Source organism: Salvelinus alpinus, chromosome 36, assembly GCF_045679555.1.
Source record: "Salvelinus alpinus chromosome 36, SLU_Salpinus.1, whole genome shotgun sequence".
In the NCBI taxonomy this organism is placed as follows: Eukaryota; Metazoa; Chordata; class Actinopteri; order Salmoniformes; family Salmonidae; genus Salvelinus; species Salvelinus alpinus.
The window spans coordinates 7,757,689-7,770,513 of NC_092121.1; the positions used below are offsets into that span (position 1 = coordinate 7,757,689).

The following is a 12,825-nucleotide window of genomic DNA, read 5'->3' on the forward strand; positions in this document are numbered from 1 at the left end:
TTCCTCGTGTCACTATTTCTGTTTTTTTATCTTTAACTCTGCATTGTTGAAAAAGGACTCGTAAGTAAGCTTTTCACTGTTCGTTTACACCTGTTGTTTACAAAGCATGTGACAAATACAATTTAATGCACTACATTCTTTTAGCCAGCAGATAGCAGCCTACATCCACACTGCAGTGTGGTTGGAGGAATTCTCTGCGGTTCCTCAGAGCCCCTTCAAAAGTAATCTGTTGATAAGTGATCCCACACCATCGTTATCGTCCTCTTTATTTAGGAACACCCCAGAGATGAAACCGTGCCAGATGGGGAGGAAGTGGTCAGGGCAGGCATCCCGCTTTATCTGACATCCCACTTTATGGCGTTGTAAAGTCAATCACGGCAGTTTCCGTGGCTGCCTTGGTTTCTGAGTGAAAGAATGGGCTACTGCAGCCCTGCTGGCTCTATTCTGTAGTGTTGTGGGCCTGGATTCATCTCCGTAGACACTCAGACTGGAAAGACGTAGAGGCTGCATCCTCAACAACAAAACGAAACCAGCCCCTTTACGGAACTTGTGTCCCTAAAAAAAAAAACACAGACCCTCACTACTAAACACTTAACACTCCCCTCTTCTCTTCTCCCCTCTTCTCTTCCTTGTCTTCTCTCTACATCCTTACCACTATCACTATCCCAGTATGTCTCTTTCTCCATGTCCTCCACCACCATCCCACCCACCACATCCCTTCACACCTCAACAGCAACCGTCCCTTATTCTCTGACTCTGGTTGTCTCTGAAGCTCTCAGAGTCTCATCACCATACTCACATATTCGACCCTGCCGTCGTCAGCAGTTAGCTGGCTAACGGAGCCTGAGAGACGTCCCTGTGGGACGATGCTGTTTGAGGCAGGGACCAGGGAATAGGTCCTGTCTGTACTAGGGGTGTCTGTCTGCCTGTCTGTTTGTCTGTCGGTCTGTACTACAGTATATTCCCATTGCCACTGGGCAGACAGGTTAGAGTGGCGTGTAGTATAGGGGGGTTGAGGGTACAACTCTGGACAAAATGCATCTTGTTCCCCTCTCACATGAGGGTAATGCTTAGCGACAAGTCTTCTACATGAAGAGCCTCAGAACACAATCCACTCCAACAGCATGAATAAATCAGATGTTTGAGAAATGATGTAATGTTCCCGTGTGAGTCACAAAGCTGGTGCTGCTGTGCCACTTGGCTGGTGGTACCGGAACCTAATCACCATGGGTTGAGCTCAACCATGGTTACGGGTCCACTCACCCCCGCAGCTGGCCTGGCCTGCAGCACAGCGTTCCATTGGGGGTTAGCCAAGGCTGAGGCTCCACAGAACCACCAATCACACATCTCCATCTGTAGAACTCCTAACCAATCACAGTTGTTCCTTCCTCGTCCTTAACACAGACCATTAACCTGTTTCTATAATTAGGTTGATCTCAACCTCCAATTTGCCTCCAGATCTGAACATATGGGTCAGAGGACTCAGTGAAACTATAGGTTAGCTGTGGAGAGGAGCACTAGGCATAGAGACAGACTGGGGACAGGAGGAGCTTCAACATGGACAGTCCTTTAATCATTGACTTCTAAGTTACTATGCTTCAGGAACAATACTGTATCTAGAGAATCTGGTGCTGCTGGTGCTGCTGGGGGGTAGGTAGTGGTCTCTACAATCCCATTGAGTCTTTGGAGCTTCTTAAGTTTCTATAAAAGGAATCCATGATTTTCTTTTATCCATTACTGAAACACATGAGTGACAGCATTCTCTCTCTCTCTCTCTCTCTCTCTCTCTCTCTCTCTCTCTCTCTTCTCTCTCTCTCTCTCTCTCTCTCTCTCTCTCTCTCTCTCTCTCTCTCTCTCTCTCTCTCTCTCTCTCTCTCTCTCTCTCTCTCTCTCTCTCTCTCTCTCTCTCTCTCTCTCTCTCTCTCTCTCTCTCTCTCTCTCTCTCTCTCTCTCTCTCTCTCTCTCTCTCTCTCTCTCTCTCTCTCTCTCTCTCTCTCTCTCTCTCTCTCTCTCTCTCTCTCTCTCTCTCTCTCTCTCCTACCACAGCTGGCAGGCTGGGTACCCTCATGGAGTCTGTGGGCGGTGGAACCAGTGAGTTGGGCTGAATGGAGAGGTGACTGCCTGGACTTGGGCTGCCAAGCCTGGCTGGCACACACTGCCTCATACCAAATGTTCACCACCACAAAGAGAGGTATTTTGGCTGATAATGTGCCTGTGTTTGCTGTGCTATGTAGATACGGACATGCAGCCTGTACCCATAACTCACCGTACAGACACGAGGAAGGAGGAAGGGGGGAGAAGGATGAGAGGTGGAGGGATGGAGGGGGTAAGGCATTAGGTTTTGTGTGTCCACGTTAGGCTTCTTAAGTGCATAATTATTAAGTCCTTTAGTTCTATAGAGTGAATTAAAGCTTAATTAAGATAAGACTGCCAGCCACATATGCTGCCAAAGAACAATGAGTCCAAACAAAATAGGCTGAGCAACACACTTTTTGAAGGTGCATCTCGAACTACTATTAACATTGTCTAGTGGCTAGCACTACCTTTGAGCGTTCTATTTCCATCCTGTCTTCTATCCTTTTCCATTTTTTCCTATAACTTTGCCTCTGGTCCTGTTTGACGCAGCCCAGACGTCTCCCTGGTAAAAAGGTCCTGGGGAATCAAATGGTCCCTGGTCACATCCTCCCTCTCTCTCTGGCTGCCAGCCCGGCAGAGCCCCAAACCAGCCTAAACACTTCACTCAATCCTGAAGAATTACATCCAGATGAGATCGACAACACACATCACACATTCCCTCGATGTCCTTATTTGTGTCTTGGCGAGACGGTGGCGAGGCTTAGTGCTTTATCAGTGTTGCTATTACCACAGGTAATGATTCATTGAGACTGTGAAACGAGGGCGTTGGGCCCCGTTTTATATGATTGTGGGCCTGTGTTACAGGCGAGGAGACGGGAGAGAGGGCAGAGAAGGGAGAGAGGCTAGAGAGGAGAGAGAGGGAATATAGAGGAGAGAGAGGGGACATAGAGGTGAAAGGAGAGTGAGATGAAGAGGGGAGAGAGAAGGGGGTGATGCTGGGTCCAAACTCCCGGGAGAGGGGGTGATGGTGGAGAGGGGTGGAGCCTTCTGTGCATGTCGGCTAACAAATGGTGTGCAATGGTATCATCCTACATGAAAAAATACTACAGTTTACTATAGAATATTACAGTACTTACCATAGAATTCTACAGTATAAAACATAGTATACTGTAGAATACTATACTACACACTGTAGTATCCCTCGATCATGTGTAGTACTTACTATAGAATGTTGTAGTATACTGCAGAAAACAGTCTTTGCCAAAAGTTTTGAGAATGACACACATATTAAATTCCACCAGGTTTGCTGCTTCAGTGTCTTTAGATATTTTTGTCAGATGTTACTATGGAATACTGAAGTATAATTACAAGCATTTCATAAGTGTCAAAGGCTTTTATTGACAATTACATGAAGTTGATGCAAAGAGTCAATATTTGCAGTGTTGACCCTTCTTTTTCAAGACCTCTGCAATCCGCCCTGGCATGCTGTCAATGAACTTCTGTTCTGTTTTGTTTGTCCACCCGCCTCTTGAGGATTGACCACAAGTTCTCAATGGGATTAAGGTCTGGGGAGTTTCCTGGCCATGGACCCAAAATATCGATGTTTTGTTCCCCGAGCCACTTAGTTATCACTTTTGCCTTATGGCATGGTGCTCCATCATGCTGGAAAAGGCATTGTTCGTCACCAAACTGTTCCTGGATGGTTGGGAGAAGTTTCTCTCGGAGGATGTGTTGGTACCATTCTTTATTCATGGCTGTGTTCTTAGGCAAAATTGTGAGTGAGCCCACTCCCTTGGCTGAGAAGCAACCCCACACATGAATGGTCTCAGGATGCTTTACTGTTGGCATGACACAGGACTGATGGTAGCACTCACCTTGTCTTCTCCGGACAAGCTTTTTTTCCGGATTCCCCAAACAATCGGACAGGGGATTCATCAGAGAAAATGACTTTACCCCAGTCCTCAGCAGTCCAATCCTTGTACCTTTTGCAGAATATTGCTGGACTTTCTTGGGCGCCCTGAAGCCTTCTTCACAACATTTGAACCGCTCTCCTTGAAGTTCTTGATGACCGATAAATGGTTGATTTAGGTGCAATCTTACTGGCAGCAATATCCTTGCCTGTGAAGCCCTTTTTGTGCAAAGCAATGATGACGGCACGTGTTTCCTTGCAGGTAACCATGGTTGACAGAGGAAGAACAATGATTCCAAGCACCACCCTCCTTTTGAAGCTTCCAGTCTGTTATTCGAACTCAATCAGCATGACAGAGTGATCTCCAGCCTTGTCCTCGTCAACACTCACACCTGTGTTAATGAGAGAATCACTGACATGATGTCAGCTGGTCCTTTTGTGGCAGGGATGAAATGCAGTGGAAATGTTTTTTGGGGGGGATTCAGTTCATTTGCATGGCAAAGAGGGACTTTGCAATTAATTGCAATTCATCTGATCACTCTTCATAACATTCTGGAGTATATGCAAATTGCCATCATACAAACTGAGGCAGCAGACTTTGTGAAAATTCATATTTGAGTCATTCTCAAAACTTTTGGCCACGACTATATATACTACAGTTTTCTTTTACTATAGTATTTATACTATAGTGAACTGTAAATACTACAGTATACTACAGTAAGCACTACAGTGAATACTACAGCAAAGTCTGCAAAAACACTACAGTGAATACTCGACCCCATCCCCTTCTCCCTTCTCCAGACCATCTCTGGAGACCTTCTCCCATTCCTCACTTCCCTCATCAACTCATCCCTGACCACTGGCTGCGTCCCCTCTGACTTCAAAATGGCCCGAGTCGCTACCCTCCTCAAGAAACCAACACACTACTCATCTGGCATCAAAACCTACAGACCTGTATCCCTTCTTTCTTTTTTTCTTTCCAAAACACTTGAGCGTGTTGTCTCTGATCAACTTTCTCGTTATCTCTCTCAGAACGACCTTCTTGACCCTAACCAGTCAGGCTTGGGTCACTCAACCGAGACTGCTCTTCTCTGTGTCACGGAGGCTTTTCACTCTTCCAAAGCTGACTCTCTCTCCTCTGTTCTCATCCTCCTAGATCTATCCGCTGCCTTCGACACTGTGAACCATCAGATCCTCCTCTCCACCATCTCAGGGCTGGACGTCTCAGGCTCTGCCCACTCTTGGATTGAATCCTACCTAGCAGGCCGCTCCTACCAGGTGACATGGAGAGGATCTGTGTCTGTCCAACGTATTCTCACTACTGGTGTCCCCCAGGGCTTGGTTCTAGGCCTTCTCCTATTCTCTCTATACACCAAATCGTTCAGCTCCGTCATATCCTCACATGGTCTCTCCTATCATTGCTATGCGGATGACACTCAACCACTTTTCTCCATCCCCCCTTCTGACACCCAGGTGGCGACACGCATCTCTGCGTGCTTGGCAGATATCTCAACTTGGATGTCCGCCCACCACCTCAAGCTCAACCTCGACAAGACGGAGCTCTTCCTCCTGGGGAAGGCCTGCCCGCTCAAAGACCTCTCCATCACGGTTGACAACTCCACAGTGTCACACTCCCAGAGTGCAAAGAACCTTGGCGTGACACTGGACAACAACCTGTTGTTCTCTGCAAACATCAAAGCAGTGACTCGCTCCTGCAGGTTCATGCTCTACAACATCCGTAGAGTACAAGCCTACCTCACACAGGAAGCGGCGCAGGTCCTAATCCAGGCACTTGTCCTCTCCCTTCTGGACTACTGCAACTCACTGTTTGCTGGGCTCCCCGCTTGTGCCATCAAACCCCTGCAATTTATCCAGAACACTGCAGCCAACCTGGTTTTCAACCTTCCCAAGTTCTCTCATGTCACCCCGCTTCTCTGACACTCCACTGGCTTCCAGTCGAAGCTCACTTCCACTACAAGACCATGGTGCTTGCCTACGGAACAGCAAGAGGAACTGCCACTCCCTACATTCAGTCTATGCTCAAACCCTACACCCCAACCTGAGTACTCCATTCTGCCACTTCTGGTCTCTTGTCCCTCCCACCCTTACAGGAGGGCAGCTCCCTCTCAGCTCAGTCAAAGCTCTTCTCTGTCCTGGCACTGCAATGGTGGAACCAGCTTCTCACTGGAGCTAGGACAGCAGAGTCCCTGCCTATCTTCCGAAAACATCTGAAACCCTACCTCTTCAAACAGTATCTTAAATAATCCTCCTACTCTCCTAAGACCCCCCACCCCCCTAAAATGTAAATAGTACACTTGTTACGATCGTGTGGTTGAGAGACGGACCAAAACGCAGCATTTGGAAAATAAGCCATCTTCTTTTATTAACACCACGAAGATGAACACGACACAAAACTCTATACAAACTAACAAAACAACAAAACGACCGTGAAGCTACAAACGTTGTGCACATACATACAGGCTACAAACGTTCTACATAGACAATTTCCCACAAATACCTAAAGCCTATGGCTCCCTTAAATATGGCTCCCAATCAGAGACAACTATGACCAGCTGTCTCTGATTGAGAACCAAATCAGGCAGCCATAGACTTTTCTAAACACCTACACTCAACCATAGACTATACTAGACACATACACTAAACCATAGACTATTCTAGACACATCCACTCAACACAAACCCATACACTCTAACAAATCCCCCTAGACACTCCAAACCACCCAAGACAATACAAAAACACAAACCTAACCCCATGTCACACCCTGACCTAACTAAAATAATAAAGAAAACAAAGAATACTAAGGCCAGGGCGTGACATAACCCCCCCCTTAAGGTGCGAACTCCGGGCGCACCAGCACATAGTCTAGGGGAGGGTCTGGGTGGGCTTCCGTCCACGGCGGCGGCTCCGGCACTGGTCGTGGTCCCCACCCCACCATAGTCACTACCCGCTTTCTTAGCCCCACTGGAATAAGGGGCAGTACCAGACTAAGAGGCAGCACCGGACTAAGGGGCAGCACCGGACTAAGGGGCAGTACCGGACTAAGGGACAGCACCAGGATAAGGGGCAGCCCCAGGATAAGGGGCAGCTCCGGACTGAGGTACGGCAGCTCCGGACTGAAGGGCTGATCCTGGCTGGCCGGCTCTGGCGGATCCTGGCTGGACGGCTCTGGCGGATCCTGGCTGGACGGCTCATGGCTGGCTGACGGATCTGGCTGCTCATGGCTGGCTGACGGATCTGGCTGCTCATGGCTGGCTGACGGATCTGGCTGCTCATGGCTGGCTGACGGATCTGGCTGCTCATGGCTGGCTGACGGATCTGGCTGCTCATGGCTGGCTGACGGATCTGGCTGCTCATGGCTGGCTGACGGATCTGGCTGCTCATGGTTGGCTGACGGATCTGGCTGCTCATATCTGGTTGGCGGCCCTGGCAGATCCTGTCTGGTTGGCGGCCCTGGCAGATCCTGTCTGGTTGGCGGCTCTGGCAGATCCTGTCTGGTTGGCGGCTCTGGCAGATCCTGTCTGGTTGGCGGCTCTGGCAGATCCTGTCTGGTTGGCGGCTCTGGCAGATCCTGTCTGGTTGGCGGCTCTGGCAGATCCTGTCTGACGATCGGCTCTAGCGGCTCCTGACTGACGATCGGCTCTGACGGCTCGGGACAGACGGGCGGCTCTATTGGCACTGGGCAGACGGATGGCTCAGATGGCGCTGGGGAGACGGATGGCTCAGATGGCGCTGGGGAGACGGATGGCTCAGATGGCGCTGGGGAGACGGATGGCTCAGATGGCGCTGGAGAGACGGATGGCTCTGGCCGGCTGAGGCGCACTGTAGGCCTGGTGCGTGGTGCTGGAACTGGTGGTACCGGGCTGGGGACACGCATCTCAGGGCTAGTGCGGGGAGCAGGAACAGGGCATACTGGACCCTGGAAACGCACATTAGGCCTAGTGCGTGGTGCCGGAACTGGTGGTACCGGGCTGGGGACACGCATCTCAGGGCTAGTGCGGGGAGCAGCAACAGGACGCACAGGACTCTGGGAACACACAGGAGGCTTGGTGCGTGGTGTAGGCACTGGTGGTAATGGGCTGGAGACACGCACCATTGGACGAGTGCGTGGAGGAGGAACAGGGCTCTGGAGACACACTGGAAGCCTGGTGCGTGGTGTAGGCACTGGTGGAACAGGACTGGGGCGGGGAGGTGGCGCCGGAAATACCGGACCGTGCAGGCGTACTGGCTCCCTTGAGCATTGAGCCTGCCCAACCTTACCTGGTTGAATGCTCCCCGTCGCCCGACCAGTGCGGGGAGGTGGAATAACCCGCACCGGGCTATGTAGGCGAACCGGGGACACCATGCGTAAGGCTGGTGCCATGTAAGCCGGCCCGAGGAGATGTACTGGTGGCCAGATAGGTAGAGCCGGCTTCATGGCACTTGGCTCAATGCTCAATCTAGCCCTACCAGTGCGGGGAGGTGGAATAACCCGCACTGGGCTATGCACACGTACAGGAGACACCGTGCGCTCTACTGCGTAACACGGTGTCTGCCCGTACTCCCGCTCTCCACGGTTAGCCTGGGAAGTGGGCGCAGGTCTCCTACCTGCCCTCGGCCCACTACCTCCTAGCCCCCCCCAAGAAATTTTGGGGTAGTACTCACGGGCTTCCAGCCTTGCCTCCGTGCTGCCTCCTCATATCGCCGCCTCTCTGCTTTCGCTGCCTCCAGCTCAGCTTTGGGACGGCGATATTCTCCAGGTTGAGCCCAAGGTCCCTTTCCATCCAATTCGTCCTCCCATCTCCAGAAATCCTGTGTAGGTGGGTCCTGTTGCCGTTTCACACGCTGCTTGGTCCTTTGGTGGGAAATTCTGTCACGATCGTGTGGTTGAGAGACGGACCAAAACGCAGCATTTGGAAAATAAGCCATCTTCTTTTATTAACACCACGAAGATGAACACGACACAAAACTCTATACAAACTAACAAAACAACAAAACGACCGTGAAGCTACAAACGTTGTGCACATACATACAGGCTACAAACGTTCTACACAGACAATTTCCCACAAATACCTAAAGCCTATGGCTCCCTTAAATATGGCTCCCAATCAGAGACAACTATGACCAGCTGTCTCTGATTGAGAACCAAATCAGGCAGCCATAGACTTTTCTAAACACCTACACTCAACCATAGACTATACTAGACACATACACTAAACCATAGACTATTCTAGACACATCCACTCAACACAAACTCATACACTCTAACAAATCCCCCTAGACACTCCAAACCACCCAAGACAATACAAAAACACAAACCTAACCCCATGTCACACCCTGACCTAACTAAAATAATAAAGAAAACAAAGAATACTAAGGCCAGGGCGTGACAACACTACAGTATTTTTCTCATGTGGGATGTGTTATCATGTTAGTTACTGCTGAGCCCACAGATACAGCTGTAGGCTGGAGCTGCACCATTTAATTAAGAGATTTAAGGATTAGAAAGAAGGGAGGTGCCAATTAGCCAAATTGCTGTCTTAAGATGTAATCTCTTGGGAGAGTATAGCAGCAACATCACTTCTGTAAATTACTGGAAGTTGTTGCAAATCAATTAACCTTGTGAACTTATGCAGACCGAAGCAGTATTTCTAAGGAATGATGCACTAGCCTTACATTGCTAGTGTTATCTTGACAAAGTGTGTGGATGTACACTATACAGTACACTATCCATTAGTCTTTAAAAGTACAGTTTCTTGTCAAAGAGTTTCCTGTGTTTTAGGATGGATGAATGGATGTACTGTACTCATACCTTGAGGACGGTGATGTTCCAGGCGTAGCTCTCCATGGCTTTCTGTAGCTTCCGGCCTTTCAGGCCCTCCTTCGCCCCGATCCTGTGAAGGTCCACATGGAAATCCAGTCCTGGACAAACACAAACACAAGAGGTGAATGGACTGTTTATAGGGTACAGGCAGCCCAGGTCAGAGGGGTTAGGATAAAGCGGAAGTCCGTTGGACCGTGTGTCCATTTGGACAATAAAATATTTATTCATCTTCAGCTGTAGGGTGTTCTGTACCATCACCACCCCGGGCGGTCCCATGGCCTGTAGGGCTTACTGTACCATCACCACCCTGGACGGTCCCATGGCCTGTAGGGCTTACTGTACCATCACCACCCCAGATGGTCCCATGGCCTGTAGGGCTTACTGTACCATCACCACCCCGGACGGTCCCATGACCTGTAGGGTGTACTGTACCATCACCACCCCAGACGGTCCCATGGCCTGTAGGGCGTACTGTACCATCACCACCCCGGACGGTCCCATGACCTGTAGGGTGTACTGTACCATCACCACCCCAGATGGTCCCATGGCCTGTAGGGCGTACTGTACCATCACCACCCCAGATGGTCCCATGGCCTGTAGGGCGTACTGTACCATCACCACCCTGGACAGTCCCATGGCCTGTAGGGCGTACTGTACCATCACCACCCCAGATGGTCCCATGGCCTGTAGGGCTTACTGTACCATCACCACCCCGGACGGTCCCATGGCCTGTAGGGCGTACTGTACCATCACCACCCTGGACAGTCCCATGGCCTGTAGGGCTTACTGTACCATCACCACCCTGGACAGTCCCATGACCTGTAGGGCTTACTGTACCATCACCACCCCAGACGGTCCCATGGCCTGTAGGGCTTACTGTACCATCACCACCCCGGACGGTCCCATGGCCTGTAGGGCGTACTGTACCATCACCACCCTGGACAGTCCCATGGCCTGGTGGGCTTACTGTACCATCACCACCCTGGACAGTCCCATGGCCTGTAGGGCTTACTGTACCATCACCACCCTGGACAGTCCCATGGCCTGTAGGGCTTACTGTACCATCACCACCCCAGATGGTCCCATGGCCTGTAGGGCGTACTGTACCATCACCACCCTGGACAGTCCCATGGCCTGTAGGGCTTACTGTACCATCACCACCCCAGATGGTCCCATGGCCTGTAGGGCTTACTGTACCATCACCACCCTGGACGGTCCCATGGCCTGTAGGGCTTACTGTACCATCACCACCCCAGACAGTCCCATGGCCTGTAGGGCTTACTGTACCATCACCACCCCAGATGGTCCCATGGCCTGTAGGGCTTACTGTACCATCACCACCCTGGACGGTCCCATGGCCTGTAGGGCTTACTGTACCATCACCACCCCAGACAGTCCCATGGCCTGTAGGGCTTACTGTACCATCACCACCCCAGATGGTCCCATGGCCTGTAGGGCGTACTGTACCATCACCACCCCAGATGGTCCCATGGCCTGTAGGGCTTACTGTACCATCACCACCCTGGACGGTCCCATGGCCTGTACTGTACTGCTTTAAATCTGTCCACTGTCCAGATCATCTGCCACTGGATTGACACGGACCTCTACAGTACACAGCTACTGTAATGCTGAGTACAGCTGCTTCCCTGGACACTTTTTCAGAGTTTCAGGACAAAGTCTAAATACAGAGCAACTTCCCAGACATTTCCCTGCTCCACTTAAAAAGTCCCCTCAACAAAGTATGCCATCGCCATTCCGGTTCCCCATGGCACACATTGGCACAGCCATTTCTCCATCCCTCCTGCAGAGCCACCCCTTGACAGGCACGCGTCCATAAAACCCCACACACCACCACAGTTCAGAGGCTGAGAATCACCCTAGCCGAGAGGCATGGAGAACAAGAGAGGGAAAGAGAGAAATATATTATTAGTGAGCTGCTTCTGAGCAGTGGTGTAACTGGGGCACCCAGGTGTTATAAATAGCACCTGGGCGTGATACTAACAACAATAATAACGGTGAGCAGCAATACGTTTCTAGCCAGAGGTCATTTCTCTCTTTCTCTCTCTCTGTGCCCAGCCTTCTGGCACCGCGCTCCTCTCATCCATCCATCTACTCATCTACCCATCTCTCTCTCGCCTGGCTTACTGTACTGCTCGTTCTTTCAAAGTGGTAATAATCAGTGTTGTTATATTAAGCTGTTTGGTTCCCATTTATTTGACGATTGAATATTTTTGTACCGTGTTTCCACGAGCTGTCAGTGAAATGAATCAGTGAGATATCATATCCTGAACCTCAACCCGTTCATTTATCTCCTTTATATTCACAACAAAACCAAAAGTAAAGGTGTCAGACTCAGTTCTTCAAAGGGGCGATCTGCAGTTGCTACATCCATTTTTGGACTTATGAATTTATATATATTTATATGTACCTGTTCCTTCTTGAAGAATATAACATAGAAATGAGCTTAGTTCAACTGTCAAATCCAATCAGAACCCAACATATAAGCTTGTTTTGCCAATGTTTGTAAACATTATACATGTAAACAAACTCTGTATAGCCTCAAAACATGCTTACAAATCTCTTTTTTTATATATTGGATGGTCAGTCCTTGCATCCATAGCTCTGTCTATAAGAGTGTTAACATTTTTCTCCAGGCCCATCCCTCAGCTTGAGGAACCTTGTGGCACACAGCCTCTCATACCATTTCATTTCCCAATTGTCCTTTTCCCCTCCGGTGGCACACTTGTCCTGTTCCCATCCGGTGGCACACTTGTCCTGTTCCCCTCCGGTGGCACACTTGTCCTGATCCCCTCCGGTGGCACACTTGTCCTGATCCCCTCCGGTGGCACACTTGTCCTGTTCTCCTCCGGTGGCACACTTGTCCTGTTCCCATCCGGTGGCACACTTGTCCTGTTCCCATCCGGTGGCACACTTGTCCTGTTCCCCTCCGGTGGCACACTTGTCCTGTTCCCATCCGGTGGCACACTTGTCCTGTTCCCCTCCGGTGGCACACTTGTCC

At 50.2% G+C, this 12,825-nt stretch overlaps 1 protein-coding gene across 1 annotated transcript in view; it reads right to left on the reverse strand.

Annotated features, from left to right (window-relative positions):
• The window catches only part of LOC139565481 (inactive phospholipase C-like protein 2), a 111,330-nt gene that overhangs the window by 3,350 nt on the left and 95,155 nt on the right, over nucleotides 1-12,825 (reverse strand). The window contains exon 5 of the mRNA XM_071385861.1: nucleotides 9,795-9,904. Coding sequence (XP_071241962.1) covers nucleotides 9,795-9,904 — 110 coding nt within the window. The remainder of the gene's footprint in view (nucleotides 1-9,794; nucleotides 9,905-12,825) is intronic.